General features: G+C 43.1%; 1 protein-coding gene across 5 annotated transcripts in view; it reads left to right on the top strand.

Annotated features, from left to right (window-relative positions):
- Positions 1–20,138, top strand: part of LOC139537319 (glutamate receptor 3-like) — a 104,253-nt gene that overhangs the window by 82,379 nt on the left and 1,736 nt on the right. For 2 of the 5 annotated variants that reach the window (XM_071338492.1, XM_071338490.1), the window contains exons 13-15: positions 4,707–4,954; positions 17,840–17,954; positions 19,605–19,853. In XM_071338492.1, coding sequence (XP_071194593.1) covers positions 4,707–4,954; positions 17,840–17,954; positions 19,605–19,850 — 609 coding nt within the window. In that variant the 3' untranslated portion in view covers positions 19,851–19,853. Of the gene's footprint in view, positions 1–4,706; positions 4,955–10,808; positions 10,924–17,839; positions 17,998–19,604; positions 19,854–20,138 lie in introns of those variants that run through there. The other 3 variants (XR_011667505.1, XM_071338491.1, XM_071338493.1) reach the window with 3 other exon arrangements.

The raw sequence follows: 20,138 nt of genomic DNA, 5'->3' as shown, positions 1-20,138 counted from the left end.
ACATATGAGATGAGTAATGTAGGGTATGAAAACACTATATAAAGTGGCATAGGAATAGGCATAGGCATAGGAAGTAGCTATGATAATAAGTATTTAAGAAAGTCATGCTACAATAAGCAAAACAGGTGGCTCTCAGAGTCTATACTACTGTATGTGAATGATTCTCCAGAGAAAGAAGGAACAAAGCATTAAAAAAAAATATAACCACTTTTGCCAGCCACAGGATGTGAATGCAGATGTGATTAGTTTGGCAGGCTGGTTGACTGCCTAGTGATTTGTCCCAGGTCTTTCTGGGAAGATAATTGACAGGTGTTTAGGGACTTCATAAACTGCAAATGTCACGACTGAGCAGACATTCCAGGGGACTTTTAATTAAAACTAAACTAAGAGAGAGAGAGAGAGAGAGAGAGAGAGAGAGAGAGAGAGAGAGAGAGAGAGAGAGAGAGAGAGAGAGAGAGAGAGAGAGAGAGAGAGAGAGAGAGAGAGAGAGAGAGAGAGAGAGAGAGAGAGAGAGAGAGAGAGAGAGAGAGAGAGAGAGAGAGAGAGAGAGAGAGAGAGAGAGAGAGAGAGAGAGAGAGAGAGAGAGAGAGAGAGTCTGATTAATAGAGGCTCCAGATACATTTTAAATATGTTCTTCAGGAAAGATGTGCTGCTTAATTAGAGTCATATAGCCACTAGGCAAACGGAAATCTGCTCTGATGACACACTGGCAGGTCATCCCTCAAACGGCTCAGCTTCACTTTCCCTCCTCTCCCTTACTCCTCTCAGGGTTACCGTAGTACATCACATGCTCTCCCAACTGCTCCCTCACCTTTGTTGTCAAAGTGTCGGAAGAATAATATTCAGACATCAAATAGATTTTTAGTGCTTGCATTTTTATCTCCATTTATTCATATAGGGCAGCAGCTAGACTAGCGTTTAGGAGCGTTGGGCCAGAACCGCTGGTTCGGATATCCAAGCCAACTGGGTTAAAAAAATCTATGTTAAAAAATATGTAAAATATAATCTTAGGTACGGCAGCCTGTATGTGATACATGGAGAGAAATGAACTGAGCCCATTTCCAAAGCAGGCATGTGCATGTTATAGATCCTGATGTAAGCTGGGAAATTAATTATGAATCCAATGAAATTGCAGGTTTTTGTTTGAGTTACAGATGTTGTTTCCAGAGAGTAAATCTGAATACTTTTGGCAGTCTTATGCCTGTCCAGAAGAGCATCCAAGAATTGCATGTGGACAGGCACTCTGCATACAGACAGAATGCAAATTATTTATTTGCCAACTCATCCCTACTTTGGATTGCCAGTGGGGTGGACCTGAGCAAACAGCCGTGAAGCCTTCAGAGCACATACATGGAGAGTTGATAGATGGACTGACAGCTGGAGCTGTTTGTGTTGCACTGTGGGAACCAGCTCATCTGCTCATTAATATTTATTTATTTTGCAAATGGATTCTGAGGCCGAAAAATGACTCACAATGTGCTTTTTTTATGTTGTAGTATAGATTAATATAGATTTGCGTTTGAACAAAAGAGAACTTTAGCCCACGTATGATTGCTGACACCAAATAACACAAGCAGAGGAGCTGCATACATCTTTACCCAGACATTACCCTCTGTTTACACAGCATGGCTAAGCCTGTCATGAACTATCACTCATTTACCATTATTTACATGAACGGTCCCTCCCACTGACATTGTGCAGATGTCAAGCATGATTCAATCACGGCCCCGAATTCATTACATATCCAGCTACTGCTGAAATGTTCATGATACAATGCAGGGAGAGAGACAGCTTTATTTTATTCAGAAATGCATTGATATTGTCACGGCCATCGAAAGAACTGGACCAAAGCGCAGCGTGGTGAGCGTACATATTCCTTTTTATTAGAATGACGCCGACAAAACAATAAACAATACAAAAATGACCGTGAAGCTTAAGGCTATAGTGCCACAAACAAAGACAACTTCCCACACAGAAAGGAGGGAAAAGGGCTACCTAAGTATGGTTCCCAATCAGAGACAACGATAGACAGCTGTCCCTGATTGAGAACCATACCCGGCCAAAACAAAGAAATACACAAACATAGAAAATAGAACATAGAAGGCCCACCCAAATCACACCCTGACTAAACCCAAAATAGAGACATAAAAAGCTCTCTAAGGTCAGGGCGTGACAGATATTGATGTTCTGTTAGATACATCCATCTTTCAGAATGGATTGAGCAGATATTATAATAACGGATATGCTATAATATATAACATCCATAATATCAGTCTGATCAGGTCAGGTGTCTTATAATTGGCTCTTGTAGTCCATCTGATATAATATCAAAAATAATTTGTCTTGATATGTTTTAAGTGATAACAAAAGTGCTCTCACAAGGGTTTCAGTATTGACATTTAAAGCACCTTCTATGACATTTTACTGGATTCTCTGGCCACATTCATTCATGTCACCTGTATTGTGTTAATGCCCTCTCCCCTCTGACCTTCAGTGGAGACAGCTCAGGTCCCGTCCCCTCTAGTCTATTATGGCTTCTCTCTCTGAGACCTGGGCTAAGGGCCCAGCTGCACAAAAGGTCCCTTTTTCAAAAATATTTTGATCTTCCTTTGGCCAGAAAATCATGGAGGTGTAAGTAGCAGCAATAGGAGCTGAATGTACTGCAGACTTCCACTGATTTTGTCTTCATCTAGACACCCATAAGGGTTCAACATCTGTTGGTGAATAAAACCGCTGGGCAACCCCACCCCCGCTATCACCTCCCATATGGTCTCTCCCTGTACTCTTTAAATGAGTGTGTGATGCAGGGGCTAAAATCCAGCTCTCTGGGGTTGTGATATTGGGAATAAGTTGTAATGGAAGCTGACTCGCCATTGTTCGAGATTACAAGTCAGCGCATGTCAGCTCAATTTCAGTCAATTCATTGGTGTGCTGTGAGTGTAAAAGAAACTGTCACTGATGAGAATGATATGGCAGTCTTGACATTTGTGAATATTAGGTGAAATATGTGAGCAGAGTGATGCCGATGCCAACATAGCAGCAGATGGTGTATATGCATATCAGAGACTCATGTTTTGACTGCAGCATTGGTTGTTTTTCTCTTGTGTAATAATGAACATGTTGACTCATATTTGGCTCATTAATTGAATAGCCCTGATCTGATCCTACCTACCCCCTTACATATCAGTTGTTCTGAGAACACCAGCCATCTCTACAGGATACAGTGCCACCAAGGTGTTCATTGTGTTCAACAGCCCTATTTATAATTTACATTACAGTCCAATGATGGAATCATCAGGTTTATCAGGAGTCAAGCTCATCCCTGCAATGTAAAGAGCAGAGGAGCAGTGAAGAGGGGCTGAGGCCGTTAGGGGTTCTGTAGACTATCAGCATCCCAAATCACCTCCCCAGAACCACAGAAAAAGATATGACCAAGCAAAGACTTGCCAGAAATGGACCCTCAGATTAAATCGTATTATCTATTTATCAATATTATATGTTATTTGGAGCCCTGGGCAATAATTGCCAAGTTGACTCTGTTTTGTCAGATCCATGTATACATCCATGTATAGGCTATTTATACACATCATTATAATTTGTAATTTTTTAAAAACGTTTTACCCCAATTGGTAGTCACAGTCTTGTCCCATCACTGCAACTCCCGTACGGACTCAGGAGCGGCGAAGGTCAAGAATCACGTGTCCTCCGAAACACGACCCTGTCAAGCCTCGCTGCTCGCTTAACCCGGAAGCCAGCCACACCAATGTGTCAGAGGAAACGCCGTACAACTGGTGACCAAGTTGTCACCAGTTGTATGCAGTGTATGCGCCCGGCCCGCCTCAAGGAGTCACTAGAACGCGATGTGACAAGGACATCCCAGCCCTCCCCTAACTCAGACGACGCTGGGCCAATTGTGTGGCTCATGGGTCTCCCGGTCGCGGCTGGCTGTGACTCAGCCTGGGATCGAACCTGGTAACGCCTCTAGCGCTGCAATGCCGTGCCTTAGACCTCTGCGCCCCTCGGGAGGCCCGGACACATTATTTTTTGATCGTGAAAACTTCCATCGCAAAGTTTCCTCCCAGGCAGTCAGTGTTTTCCCCACTCAGTCGGTCACTCGGCGGAAGGTCACATTAACCTAGTTTAGCCAGCCACTCAGAGGCCATTTTTAGCAGCAGCTCCCTGGGTGTGAGTCAGTCAGGGCAGGGCAGGAGGCAGACCAGGGCATGGCAGGGCTCTGTACTCCTCTCAGCATGTCATCCTGCTGCTCCAGGTGCCTGCAGCCCCACTGATCCATCCAGGTGACACCTCCAGAACCCCAAAGTCAAACGGCACACCGACTCACTTCCTGTCTTGTGACCTCATGTGGAGAAGGGGGGATGTTGAAAGGGAGCAGGTGGTCAGTCAAGTGGTCATCCTGTCGATGAATGCTGAGGAGAAACATGGACCTGCAGTTTTGTTTGTAGTGTGTTGCCAGCTTGTCAGACCTCAGATCTGCTGTTGGCAACACGCCCACTACAACCGGTTCTTTACTCAGCTCTGTGGGAGCACAGCACTCTAATGACTCATGGCAAAGATGTACACTGTATATGGAGGTGTATGTGTGTGTTTAAAGTGTGTTATTTAGGCGCTGAACGCTATGGTTTACATTTTTTAAATACACCACTAACCTGTTTTTGTCTTCTCTCTCCTTCTCTCCCCAAATGCAGCGCTCCAAAATAGGAGTTTATGAAAAAATGTGGTCTTACATGAAATCAGCTGAACCGTCAGTGTTCGCCAAGACCACACCAGAAGGGGTTGCCCGAGTGCGAAAGTCGAAAGGCAAATTCGCCTTTCTTCTTGAATCCACAATGAACGAGTACATTGAGCAGCGGAAACCTTGTGACACCATGAAAGTTGGCGGCAACCTCGACTCTAAGGGATACGGTGTGGCCACACCTAAAGGCTCAGCATTAAGGTGGGTGGGATAATATAACAATATTGTCCATGTTGTTATAGTATTCCACCTACCCTGATGTCTCGTGTCCCATTTCTCTTCTTCCTCATTCTTCACTTTATTTTTTGAGGTTCATCAGGAAGGTAAAGGTATTTATTACAGATGTCGGATCTTAACTTGATCACTCTTTTGTCGCATAGATTCTTCCTGCGGCATCAGGAAATTCAAATGAGCCTTGTGAATCCCGGAAAATAATCCGTTCTCTTTCTCTCCATGCAGGGGCAGTCAAGTCATTGGGATCAGGGCTTGCTATCAAAATAATATTATCGCTCAGCGCTAGGCCCTATTCCTATTACTGCTACATTCAAATGTACAAAAATGTATCTGAAATGCAGCCATTCACATCAACAACCGTCGTTTTATATAGCTTAAGATAGATAGATAGACAAGATAGATATTGATCTCCAATAGGCTACGACATACAAGTGTCAAGTGTATTCTAAGGTTACGAATGAACTGTCAAAATTGAGTTGAATCGCTGCCTGGGGTGGTCTAGTGGTTAGGGCCGCTGCCTGGGGTGGTCTAGTGGTTAGGGCCGCTGACTGGGGTGGTCTAGTGGTTAGGGCCGCTGACTGGGGTGGTCTAGTGGTTAGGGCCGCTGACTGGGATGGTCTAGTGGTTAGGCCCGCTGCCTGGGGTGGTCTAGTGGTTAGGGCCGCTGCCTGGGGTGGTCTAGTGGTTAGGGCCGCTGCCTGGGGTGGTCTAGTGGTTAGGGCCGCTGACTGGGGTGGTCTAGTGGTTAGGGCCGCTGACTGGGGTGGTCTAGTGGTTAGGGCCGCTGACTGGGGTGGTCTAATGGTTAGGGACGCTGACTGGGATGGTCTAATGGTTCGGGCGGCTGCCTGGGGTGGTCTAGTGGTTAGGGACGCTGACTGGGATGGTCTAGTGGTTAGGGACGCTGACTGGGGTGGTCTAGTGGTTCGGGCCGCTGCCTGGGGTGGTCTAGTGGTTCGGGCCGCTGCCTGGGGTGGTCTAGTGGTTCGGGACGCTGACTGGGGTGGTCTAGTGGTTAGGGCTGCTGACTGGGGTGGTCTAGTGGTTAGGGACGCTGACTGGGGTGGTCTAGTGGTTCGGGACGCTGACTGGGGTGGTCTAGTGGTTAGGGACGCTGACTGGGGTGATCTAGTGGTTCGGGACGCTGACTGGGGTGGTCTAGTGGTTAGGGACGCTGACTGGGGTGGTCTAGTGGTTAGGGCCGCTGACTGGGGTGGTCTACTGGTTAGGGACGCTGACTGGGGTGGTCTAGTGGTTAGGGCCGCTGACTGGGGTGGTCTAGTGGTTAGGGACGCTGACTGGGATGGTCTAGTGCTTAGGGCCGCTGACTGGGGTGGTCTAGTGGTTAGGGACGCTGACTGGGGTGGTCTAGTGGTTAGGGACGCTGACTGGGGTGGTCTAGTGGTTAGGGCCGCTGACTGGGGTGGTCTAGTGGTTAGGGACGCTGACTGGGGTGGTCTAGTGGTTAGGGACGCTGACTGGGGTGGTCTAGTGGTTCGGGCCGCTGCCTTCAGCGCGCACATAATAGGCGTACCGTGTTGGACCAACGCCCTTCTGGCACAAATAACTCACTCCCCCCGATTGACTTGATGAAATTACACATTTCAACTATGGACAGTCCAGGGATATTCTACCTCTGATCTTGATAAGAAATGACCATACCACTTTTGGATAACATAATAAAATAAAAGCACTAGGATACACCTACATTAGTTTCCATTCATACAAAGTATCTTGGCAGACTTTGGTTACAAGTGTAACATGAGGGATATGAACCAAGGTCTCCCACAGGAGCAACCAACATCTTAGACAGTTTTAGACTCTTGGGCCGAGGGCTGACACTGGTTTAAACGCTCACAGGCGGGCCTACCTCATCACGTGACCATGACCGACTCATGTCCGCTGCACAAGCAGGACTAGGTAACACCGACATCATCTTTTAGGGAGCAATAATGAGGTGACCAATAATGGTTGCAATTGAGATCAGTTGTGTGGGTGAAAGAGAGTATTGATGGATTAACAAGACTTCAGCTAAAGATAATCTAAATAAAATCAAATTCAATTTTATTTATCACATACACATGGTTAGCAGATGTTAATCCAAGTGTAGCGAAATGCTTGTGCTTCTATTTCCGACAGTGCAGTAATATCTAACAAGTAATCTAACAATTCCCCAACAACTACCTAATACACACAAATCTAAAGGGGTGAATGAAAATATGTACATATAAATATATGGATGAGCGATGTTCGAGCGGCATAGGCAAGGTGCAATAGATGGTATAAAATACAGTATATACATGTGATATGAGTAATGTAAGATATGTAAACAATATTATAGTGGCATTATTTAGAGTGGCATTGTATAAAGTGACTAGTGATCCATTTATTAAAGTGGCCAGTGATTGGGTCTCAAAGTAGGTAGCAGCCTCTCTGAGTTAGTGATGGCTGTTTAGCAGTCTGATGGCCTTGAGATAGAGGCTGTTTTCAGTCTCGGTCCCAGCTTTGATGCACCTGTACTGACCTCGCCTTCTGGATGGTAGCAGTGTGAAAAGGCAGTGGCTCAGGTGGTTGATGTCCTTGAGGATCTTTGTGGCCTTCCTGTGACATCGGGTGATGTAGGTGTCATGGAGTGCAGGTAGTTTGCCCCAGTGATGCGTTGTGCAGACCGCACCACCCTCTGGAGAGCCTTGCGGTTGAGGGCGGTGCAGTTGCCGTACCAGGCTGTGATACAGCCCGACATGATGCTCTCGATTGTGCATCTGTAAAAGTTTGTCAAGGTTTTGGGTGACAAGCCAAGTTTCTTCAGCCTCCTGAGGTTGAAGAGGCGCTGTTGAGCCTTCTTCACCACACTGTCTGTGTGGGTGGACCATTTCAGTTTGTCTGTGATGTGTATGCCCAGGAACTTTAAACGTTCCACCTTCTCTACTGCTGTCCCTTCGATGTGGTTAGGGGGGGGGGTGCTGTTTTCTGTAGTCCACGATCATCTCCTTTGTTTTGTTGACGTTGAGTGAGAGGTTGTTCTCCTGACACCACACTCTGAGTGCCCTCACCTCCTCCCTGTAGGCTGTCTCGTCGTTGTTGGTAATCAAGCCCACTACTGTTGTGTCGTCTGCAAACTTAATGATTGAGTTGGAGGCGTGCTTGGCCACGCAGTCGTGGGTGAACAGGGAGTACAGGAGGGGGCCCCCAGTGTTGAGGGTCAGCGAAGTGGATATGTTGTTTCCTACCTTCACCACCTGGGGGAAGCCCGTCAGAAAGTCCAGGACCCAATTGCACAGGGCAGGGTTGAGACCCAGGGCTTCCAGCTTGATGATGAGCTTGAAGGGTACTATGGTGTTGAATGCTGAGCTGTAGTCAATGAACAGCATTCTTACATAGGTATTCCTTTTGTCCAGATGGGATAGGGCAGTGTACAGTTTGATGGCGATTGCATCGTCTGTGGACCTGTTGGGGCGGTATGCAAACTGAAGTGGGTCTAGGGTGGCAGATAAGGTAGAGGTGATATGATCCTTGACTAGTCTCTCAAAGCTCTTCATGATGACAGAAGTGAGTGCTACGGGGCGATAGTCATTTAGTTCAGTTATCTTTGCCTTGTTTGGTACAGGAACAATGGTAGCCATCTTGAAGCATGTGGGGACAACAGACTGGGATAGGGAGCGATTGAATATGTCCGTAAACACACCAGCCAGCTGGTCTGGACGCGGCTAGGGATGCCGTCTGGGCCAGCAGCCTTGCGAGGGTTAACACGTTTAAATGTTTTACTCACGTCGGCCACTGAGAAGGAGAGGGGGGTCCTTGTTAGCGGGCCGCGATGGTGGCACTGTATTATCCTCAAAGCGGGCAAAGAAGCTGTTTAGTTTGTCTGGAAGCGTGACGTGGCTGGTTTTCTTTTTGTAGTCCGTAATTGCCTGTAGACCCTGCCACATACATCTCGTGTCTGAGCCATTGAATTGCGACTCCACCTTGTCCCTGTACTGGCATTTCGCTTGTTTGATTGCCTTGCAATAACTACACTGTTTATATTCAGTCATATTCCCAGAGCTCTTTCCATGGTTAAATGCAGTGGATCGTGCTTTCAGTTTTGCCCGAATGCCGCCATTCATCCACGGTTTCTGGTTAGGGTAGGTTTTAATAGTCACAGTGGGTACAACATCTCCAATGCACTTCTTTATAAACGCACTCACTGAGTCAGCGTAAAGGTCGATGGTGTTCTCTAAGGCTGACCGGAACATATTCCAGTCCGCGTGATCAAAACAATCTTGAAGCATGGTTTCCGATTGGTCGGACCAGCGTTGAATGGTCCTCGTCACTGGTACATCCTAGTCTAGTGCCATCGATGGTTGCAATAGCCCCCTTGTTATTTGATTATATTCCAATAGGCTACATTCTATAGGCTACCCGTTAGCCTATCCATTGTCACATAATTGAAGATATGAAAACCGATAATAGGCTACCCTACTGTTTGTGTTTCCCTGGCTGAGTTGATGAGCTGATTTGAGCTGATCAGTTGATTGACAGATGATTGACTGTAGAATGATAAACTTTCCTCCAGTGTGGATGCTCATCCATGTTTTATAGTAGAACTATGTATAATTAGTCAATTTAGTTATGGTCTTTGGTGTGGATTAAAATACTGTATTGTGTAATATTGTTTAATATTTCATTTTATAAAGCTGTCAAGATGTTTATGAATTTGAGCCTATCCAAAGACGATTTTGGTGAGCTGAGACACTTTTCTCTGATGTGCAAATTATCAAACTATTAATTTTACTTCTTGAAAATGTTTAAATAAATGCAGTTAACTTGTGGCCTACTGTAGGCTCAGGCTGGTCACTAGATCACCCAGCATTGGGTGAGAACTCACAAAGCTTGCAGGTGGAGCGAGTTACTTAGACCACTGCACTATGGCAGGTCACAATGCTGTAACAAGCACAAAACAATGATTTTCCCTAGCGAAAAATACATCTACCCCCTACAAATATGTAAATGTATTATAATCCACGTAAGATGTAGCCTGTACGTAACCTACATAAGGTACCACGTAGGTGTGGTACTGCGTTGTATACAAACACCTCTTCCAGCTGCACCCGATTCTAAATATTTCTTCAGATATTCAAATCCTCCTGCTGCAGGATTATTTTTCTCCTGCGACGAAACTGGTCAAATTAAGATCCTACATCTGTATGTGTTTCTTTAACTCTCGTCTAGACGTAAAGCCGTTTCGATCATGTTCTCTCTATCTGTATGGTTTGTTTCTCTCTGTGTTGCTCTTTTTCTTTCTCTTTAAAGGGAAAGTACTCTTGGTATATTAGACATATTTACTAAATTAATTTGTATGTTAATGTGCCCCCCACCCACCTCTGTTGTTTGTTTTTCTCTTCCCCTCAATCTTTCCTCCCTCTGTTCTCCTTGGTGTCCCTCTCTGGCAGTTCTGTATTGCTTCTAATTTAACAGTTCAATGTGTTTCTTTCAATTAACTTGCTAAAAGCTGCATTGTCACTTGTGATGAATGTTAACGTGCATGCTGTATGTTGTCGTTATTCTTCTATTCTCAATGACAAAGTGTCCCCATCCCGCACACTTCACTTCTGAGCAATGTAATCCTCCATACCACCTCTCTAATATTTAACACTTTCTTTGCTGTAAAACGCTTCTTACCTCTCCACACCGGTGCAATTCTTTACCGATTTGTCCTTTTCGTGCTCCCCCTTATGAATCATTTGATATTATTACAATTATTACAATTTACTAATATTATAGTATTAGATTTCTCACGGACCTGTTCATTTTCTTACAAGTTATGTTTTATCGTTTCAAGAAATGCTGTTAACCTGGCAGTGTTAAAACTGAATGAGCAAGGCCTCTTGGACAAATTGAAAAACAAATGGTGGTACGACAAGGGAGAGTGCGGCAGCGGGGGAGGTGACTCCAAGGTCAGCCTCAATGTCACCAAAATCGGGTATCGTAGAATAGAGTAATCGGCAAGGCTGTTATATCACTACTGTAACCTATAGGCCCCAACCACAGCCCACTATGGCCCCGTAACAGAAAACTGTGTGGCTTTTTCTATTTTATTGTGCAACTGAGATCAAACTGGGAACCCTTTACTTGGCTAATGGAGGAAAAAGAACAGTAACAATGAAGATATTTCTGAGAAAAAGACGAGGTATTTGTTTACTGTACGTACAGAAGAAGAGAGGAGGAGTTGAAGCTGATTATTATTCCTGATGGTAGTTAAGTACATCCACTGTGGTAAGATAGCATGTGAGACCTCTTTTGGGAAGTTAGTGTTCTGTTCTACAGCAGGGCTGTTTAGTGAGATATTTCTTGAATTTCTCCAGAGGCTTTTTAGTTTAGGTCTTTGCCCTGTGGTTGTGAAAGGCAGAATGTACAGAAGGGGTGATTGTACATTTCCTCTGCTTTTTATGTCCACAGGGCAAACATGGTGGAATTATAATGCTCTCTTTCACTTAGACGTACTTTCACTTTTCACTGAAAGTGGATGAATAATTTGTCATTTATGTTGAGTTAAGTATTGATTAAGAGAATAACATGGCGGTGTCCATGAACCCTAGCACCGAGGTGTACGGTAGCACTCTCCAAACTGCCTCAACCTTGGGTGCTAGGACAGGCGAGGCGAACAGCGTAGTCTTGAGGGGACTAAGCATTGCAGGCAAACGTGAGAATTCTAATGACAAAGTGACACCAAATGTTCCAAACTTTTGTCTGATACCAATAACATCACTGTAAACTAGTGTTAGCTTGTCACCCTGACAGATTCCTTTGGTTGGTCTTAGTCTCCAAGACCAGTCAAAGTCTACCTACCCATGGCCGGCCCTGCCCCGACCAATGAAACGCTGCAAGAGGGTGGAAAATATGACCTTATCTTGGGGTTCAGAACACGAGGGCATAGCGACAACCCGACTGTGGATCCGTCTCTGTCTTTAATCTTCTGCTTGCATCTTGACCACAGTACACTTGACACATTGTAGAAGACCAGGCAGACTGACTTTGATGTTGTTGACTCTAGTTATTCATTCCTGAGCGTAAGCAGGACATGAATACTATCAGCAGAGCCACACAAAGCAGCTGCCTCGTCCTGCAAGCAATCTGCCTTGAATCCTTGGTAGAGAGAGAGTAGACTCAGCCATGTTATATCGCACCTGCTACATTTCTGGTTTATTCTTTTATTCCTAAAAATGCATGTGTTGGTACTTTAACAATGTGCTTCAAATATATTGTATGTAATAACCACTGAGAGAGGAAAACCCAATATATTCTAGACACACAGCTTCTAAAAACACTATAAATATAACTCAATCTGACATTGGCAAATGAATCTCTAATTATACTACAAATACCAAAGGGAATTAGCTCACAAATGAAAGTAGGCTACGTTTTCCTCATATTTAGCACATACAGTTGAAGTCGGAAGTTTACATACACTTAGGTTGGAGTCATTAAAACTCGTTTTTCAACCCCTCCACAAATTTCTTGTTAACAAACTCTAGTTTTGGCATGTCGGTTAGGACATCTACTTTGTGCATGACACAAATAATGATTCCAACAATTGTTAACAGACATATTATTTCACTTATAATTCACTGTATCAAAATTCCAGTGGGTCAGAAGTTTACATACACTAAGTTAACTGGGCCTTTAAACAGCTTGGATAATTACAGAAAATGATGTCATGGCTTTAGAAGCTTCTGATAGGGTAAGTGACATAATTTGAGTCAATTGGAGGTGTACCTGTGGATGTATTTCAAGCAGTGGTGGGCCGTCAGGGCCTGCAAGGCCTTCTCTGCTGGCCTAAACATCATCAGAATATATATTTTTTTTAAATATATTTTCCCACAAATATGTATTAAATTATTCCCCAGAGTAAGAGTTATACTCTTCATTTCATAGCTTTCCTCTTGGTTGCACTGCTTCCAGCCCCAGGTTGAGATTTGGAGGGCTGGTCTTTACGTTAGATCTTTTATCCAATCATATTCAGCCATCATGTGTTGCCAGGGGTCTAAAATCTGCCCTCAGGCCTTCAGAATCAACAGTGCGGGCGCTTGTAGCTTAAAGTGAATGGAAATTAAAATTTTGTGTCAACCAATCAGCTTTAGAGTTGGCTATTGTACGCCTGCTGGCTGGCTCCAGTGTTACACAGGAGCCAGCTAGCAGGCCTAGGGCGTCCACGTCTTTTGATTGGATTACCAATATTGAGAGGCAGGTCCTATGGGCAGGTCTATGCAGATCTAGGAAACTAAATTTGATAAACGAATTAATTCGCGTTCTACTGTTTTTTGAACCCACAATGGCGGAAGGAGGAGAAGATATCGATTTGGTCGAGGATATAATTATAACGCCATTCTCAAGACGAACTTTTCAAGAAAAGTTAGACATTGCCTGTCACAGGCGGGAAAGGGGTTCGTTCGTTCGCCACTTTCAAAGTTTCAACTATGAGCGCTGTCAATGGCTCACACTTACAAGCAATGGTGCTTTTGAAAACGTTTGGGGACACCAGAGTGGAGCTACAGCTCTCACTCGTCCTGCGTTATGTGACGGACACGGGAGTCAAGGAGCGATTTATCCGGTTTGAAGATGTGACAAGCGGCAAGCGAGCTGATGACATTGCCGCTCTTATTTTCCGTTTCTTGGAGGAAAATGAATGTAGTCTGGATAAAGTTGTGGCACAGTGTTTTGATGGCGCAGCAGTCATGGCATCTGGACTCAATGGGGTGCAGGCTAAAGTTAAGGAGAGGGCACCGATGGCCTTATTCATTCACTGCTATGCACATCGACTAAATTTAGTACTGACTCAAGGAGCCTCAAAGCTTAAAGAATGCAAGGTCTTCTTTGCCAACCTCAATGGCCTTGCAGCATTTTTCTCACGATCCCCTAAGCGCACGCAACTGTCTAATAATCAGTATTTGGTGAGTAGGCATACAATCAATGCATGTTATTTTTTATTAAATGTGTATGTATGTTTCGCATTTTATTTCGTTAATATTAAATAGCCTATATATTAACAAAATAAAATGGCAAATAGCCTATGTTGCAAATTTTGTTTTTTATTTTCAGTGAATAGTTATGTGTCTTTATCATCACGGTGAAACTGCTTTGGGTGCGACAATGCGCTGTTTAGTGAACACACTGTATTTCTTTTTTGGGGGACTTAAAGCTCAAAGTTTGTGGACCAGAAATGGATAGAAGAAGAATATTAATATAACTCTGTTGCACTCGACTATGTTCTTGCCTATTAGTTGAACTGTACTGTATTGTACTCTTCCCCTGCAATTCTCTGAAAAAAATGTCAATTTCAAGGTGACGCAACGCCTGGTTATACTGCGTTTCTGTCTAAATGTATAGTGTCTAGAGCCATGGCATCTAAATGATGGTAATAACAGGTGGATTAATTCGGGTGGGACTGTGTAGGACCTCACTGAAGGCCCAGGCGCCAGGCCCACGGCACGCTACTGATTTCAAGGCCTACCTTCAAACTCAGTGCCTCTTTGCTTGACATCATGGGAAAATCAAAATAAATCAGCCAAAACCTCAGAAAAAAGTCTGGTTCATTATTGGGAGCAATTTCCAAACGCCTGAAGGTACCACATTCATCTGTACAAACAATAGTATGCAAGTATAAACACCATGGGACCACGCAGACGTCATACCGCTCAGGAAGGAGACGCGTTCTGTCTCCTAGAGATGAACATACTTTGGTGAGAAAAGTGGAAATCAATGATGCTGGAGGAAAAAGGTACAAAGGTATATATATCCACAGTAAAACGAGTCCTATATCTACATAACCTGAAAAGCCGCTCAGCAAGGAAGAAGCCACTGCTCCAAAACCGCCATAAAAAAGCCAGATCGTACTTTTTTGGAGAAATGTCCTCTGGTCTGATGAAACAAAAATAGAACTGTTTGGCCAAAATGACCATCGTTATGTTTGGAGGAAAAAGGGGATGCTTGCAAGCCGAAGAACACCATCCCAACCGTGAAGCACGGGGGTGGCAGCATCATGTTGTGGGGGTGCTTTGCTGCAGGAGGGACTGGTGCACTTCACAAAATAGATGGCATCATGAGGGAGGATAATATTGTGGATATATTGAAGCAACATCTCAAGACATCAGTCAGGAAGTTAAAGCTTGGTCGCAAATGGGTCTTCCAAATGCACAATGACCCCAAGCATACTTCCAAAGTTGTGGCAAAATGGCTTAAGAACAACAAAGTCAAGGTATTGGAGTGGCCTTCACAAAGCCCTGACCTCAATCCCATAGAAAATTTGTGGGCAGAACTGAAAAAGCGTGTGAGAGCAAGGAAGCCTACAAACCTGACTCGGTTACACCAGCTCTGTCAGGAGGAATGGGCCAAAATTCACCCAACTTATTGTGGGAAGCTTGTGGAAGGCTACCCGAAACGTTTGACCCAAGTTAAACAATTTAAAGGCATTGCTACCAAATACTAATTGATTGTATGTAAACTTCTGACCTACTGGGAATGTGATGAAAGAAATAAAAGGTGAAATAAATAATTCTCTCTACTATTATTCTGACATTTCACATTCTTAAAATAAAGTGGTGATCCTAACTGGCCTAAGACAGGGAATTTTTACGAGGATTAAATGTCAGGAATTGTGATAAACTGGGTTTAAATGTATTTGGCTGTATCTAACTAGGTGGTGTATGTAACTTTCCGACTTCAACTGTATACTCAAGGAAATTTCATACAGCAGGTTAAGAACTGGAACTAGTAACTATTTGTGATAAATATATTTGGATGTATGAGAATCAGGCGGTGTAAAGACATAATTTACACCTCCATGGGTAAATCATGGGTGTCATATTTTCTCAGTTGTGCATCTTTTGTCCTCATGTTTTGTATTGATGTTATTTTATATTTTGCATGAACTGTTCATACTGTGTATTTTGATTTGATAGTTTTGTCTTTGTGTATGTTTTGGGAGTGTTCTGTTTGCATTGTTTTCCAGTTCTTGTTTTGTCACATCAACATATCATAAACCACACATATGATAAGCACTCCTGAATCATACTTGGTGGTAACAGTGACATAGTCCATAGACCTCCCCCACCACAGACAATGAAATTATACTCTCAAAAAAGAACTGAACATTGCTTTTTTTACTTTGCTCCTCCTTGTTGTTGGACTGGATCAAGACTGGATGGGTCCCAGCATGTCTACCTAGCAGCCAGCAGAAATCACAGGCACAAGGTGATAGCCATCTGAGAGGCATGCTCAGTACAGCACGCACATCAGCATGTGTCAGTATTGTGTCAGCCACTACTGGACAGAGAGACAGACCCTCTGTGACACGTTAGCTAGGATAGTACAGTCCTCTAGCTCGCTGTTAGCCAGTCAGCTCTCTCAGTCAGTTGACCTCTCAGTTGCTGTCATTCCTGTTGTGGGTCACTTCCTGTGCCTGCATGCCCTCATAGGACGCCCCCCGCCAGCCCTGGATACGTGTAATGCAAGAGGGAACTAAATCATCGCCTGTTTTCATCTTTAGCTCCATGACTACATCATACATTAATAACAATGTTTTGTTATGGCACTGTTATAACACTGTTATTCCCTGTTTCTGTCGTTGCTATACTCTACAAAGTGAGTTCCAGACCAAATAGCCATGCCATTGCCAGGGAGTCTTCCTGCTTGGGGACTTGGTAGGGAAACAGAAGTCAGCACACCCAGTTTGTTACGCCCATAGTGTAGCTGCTATTCTCCATACTGATGCCAATACTGGAACCTTGACAGATGTGACTTGCATGTCCATAGCAACAGCTCAGTACGAGCAGGAGACAGTACTTATTGTCCAAAGCTGCTGTAACTAACCTCATCCTTATTAACATAGTTATTTTCTGAGACTAGTTGCAAACCATAAATGTTGTCAAAGTATTTTTTGTCTGAATTGCTGTGAAAATAAGCCATATAGCCAGATAAGATCAAATAACCTCACATTCTCTACACTCCTCTTTTATGTAAATATTCGATATTATGCATTAAGCAGACAACAGTGGTGAATACAATATATTTAATGAATAAAAATTACAAACCCAGATAATATTTCTGAAAGAAAATAAACACAGAAATCTAGCAGTCATGTAGAATGCATAATGTCTTACAAACATAACGCCCTACTTGAGGACTAATTAGAAACGGTTTGGCTTTTTTATTTCTCAGTCAAATCTACCTGTAGATCTCATTGATCTCATTGCAGGTAGAAGTTGAAAAACTAGCTATATAACACTAACCATGCAGCCACAGAGCTACATAGAATCAATATATTGGCACCTATATTGGCATCTACCGCTCTCTTGTAGCGCTCAACGTTACGTGTGATTGATTTTATTTGCACAGTATAGGCCTACGTAAGCCTATTCTGAGCACGATGCATATGCAGTGAGGGGCTGTATTTTGTGAGGCATTGGCTGCACTCAGTTAGAATAAAATCAGACGGCTGGTTTTTGTTTGCCTGTTAGTCAAGAAAGGGTTCCTGTTAGATCCACCTTGCTAAAAAAGCTACATGTGCCCATAACAATTGCACCTCTTCTTTTATGAATGTATAGAGCTATTTTACAGCAGCTACTCATTCTGCTCGATCCAATCTTTTCTACTTTTTTAAACAGTGTGTGCCGATTACTCAAAGCGATACAGGTAGGGTCCGGCACGGTAGGGGTTAGTCCTGGTGTATGAAAGGTAACAGTTAGTTTTGCCTGCTCTCTGTGTTGTCTTGGCCAGGACCCTGCTCTATCGCTTTGTAAAGTATGAAGTAGTTTAAAGCTTGAATAACATAAAATAACATAATATAATGTTATTTATGTTATTTCCCACGTGAAGAACTCCTGTAAACCTTGCCGTATTGAAACTCAGTGAACAAGGCATCTTAGACAAGCTGAAAAACAAATGGTGGTACGATAAGGGTGAATGTGGAACCAAGGACTCTGGAAGTAAGGTCAGTCGCTGCAGGTCTTTTTATACTGATTGCAAATTGCATTTTGACCTAACTGTTCATATGCAAATACGTAAATACCATACATTTTCAAAAACATATATTTTTTCTTCAATTTTTTAATTTTTGTTTTCCTTTTCATAGAATGCAAGTGAAAACAGTCTAAACAATATCCATCCCATAGTTTGCCTTACACATACTTCATTATCCACAATACTGTCGACATTATTAGTGTTTACATTACTATTATAATAATGATAATGATTATTCCTAAGATCTCATCACATAGTTTAGACATACAGTATGTATTGATAGTTGAAAAGGTGTAGCATGCCTTGGAAAAATGTAAGATTACATATGTATTCATACTTACCATAGACAAATGTAAGATTAAATATGTATTCATACTTACCATAGACAAATGACAACCATTGAATTGTAACCATTATGCTGCAGTTTTGTTAACCAAACTTTTATTGAAATATTGTTTATTAGTGTCCTTGCTTATTTGCGTGCTAATTGAGTATATTGAATCTATTAACATTATGCAGTTTGACTTCAAGCTTCCTTACTCTGATACACTACAAACTAACTTTCAAACTCCAGATGGTCATACAGTGATCAGATGGAATCTGAAGGTTATGTTAGAACTGTGGAATGTCACAATAAGGAGATTTTGTTTGCACACTTCATGAAGTTAAAGGATCTAATATAAACCAGTTATTTAACCCTCTGAGATAGTCATAGGACAGGACACACATGCCCTGTAGCCAACATCAGGGCTCCCCTATGATAGTCTACAAAACACACTTTAAAGGACACACTCATAGGGTTAAAATGCAAATGGTAAAACTCTTATAAATGAATTTCAATATCTAAGTTTGGATGTTAGTAGCAGAAAAATGGTTCAATTCACAATTCCTATAGCTTGCCACTTTGATTGAAATTGTGAGATACAGTCAGATAATGGTACGTTTGAAAAACGACAGTATCATAGTGAAGTCAGGGCCTATCAACAGTTTTTCGACCTGTACGACATTGACCACCTTCCTTTAGGGTGGCCTCGTGAATGAGCTACAGAGTAGGGTATAAGAAACCTTTTTCTCGACATTCACCAATCCAGCTATGTTATAAACTACCTGCAGAGTTGAACCACCTCTCCTGCTATTGTTGAGGGTTGACTGACCTACCAGACAGTCCCAAGTTGCTCCCAGCTTTCCACTGTTGTAGGGAAGTCATTCAGCAGGTCAGCCTCTGCCGTTTACCTCAGTACTACCCCACAGTAGGCATGTCTCCATGGGATTCACTGCCTACACAGTTGATAGAACCATGCAGAGTTGTTAGGGTAATCCATTAGATCACTAGGCTGTGTTTACACAGGCAGCCCCATTCTTATATTTTTTTGACCAATCACATCAGAGATTTTCACGTCAGCTTTTTTTCAGCGCTGATCTGATTGTTCGAAAGGCCAATTAGTGAAACGATCAGAATTGGGCTACCTGTGTAAACACAGACTAATAGTGGGGGTGTCGTTTACATTAGAGCTGGATTTGAGTCAGAAGCCTCTTTGGGAGATTTTGCCTGTCTTGTTAGATCAGGTCACAACCAAAATGTCTGTAAAAAATTCTTAACATTGTTCTTTACCTTCCCCAGGACAAGACAAGTGCTCTAAGCCTGAGCAATGTGGCGGGAGTCTTCTATATTCTGGTTGGAGGGCTAGGGCTGGCTATGACCGTGGCTTTGATAGAGTTCTGTTATAAGTCACGGGCAGAAACCAAAAGACTGAAACTGGCTAAGAATGCCCAAAATTTTAAACCAGCTCCTCCGGCAAACACCCAGAATTTTGCCACGTACCGAGAAGGCTATAATGTGTATGGAACAGAGAGTGTTAAAATCTAGGGGGTATGTGTCTCCAACATTTTGTCCCAGTTGGGCAGTGTCTCTGAATGTGTCACCCTGTAACTGTATGCCATTTCAATACAATGTTATAAGCTGATAATGTTTTCAACATGGGTAATGCATGTATTGTATAGTAGTTCTATACTATTTTTATGTCGAGTATAGGCTACAAATACAAATTTTTAATGCTGTTGAATTCTAGCCTTCAAGGGCCCCAAATACCCAAATGTTTATGTAGGTTCCCCTATTACTGAAAAATATAACCTTTTATAGTGTCACAAAAAAAAA

The sequence above is a fragment of the Salvelinus alpinus genome, chromosome 13 (assembly GCF_045679555.1).
Source record: "Salvelinus alpinus chromosome 13, SLU_Salpinus.1, whole genome shotgun sequence".
Taxonomy (NCBI): Eukaryota; Metazoa; Chordata; class Actinopteri; order Salmoniformes; family Salmonidae; genus Salvelinus; species Salvelinus alpinus.
This window is presented reverse-complemented; position numbering and strand designations above follow the sequence as displayed.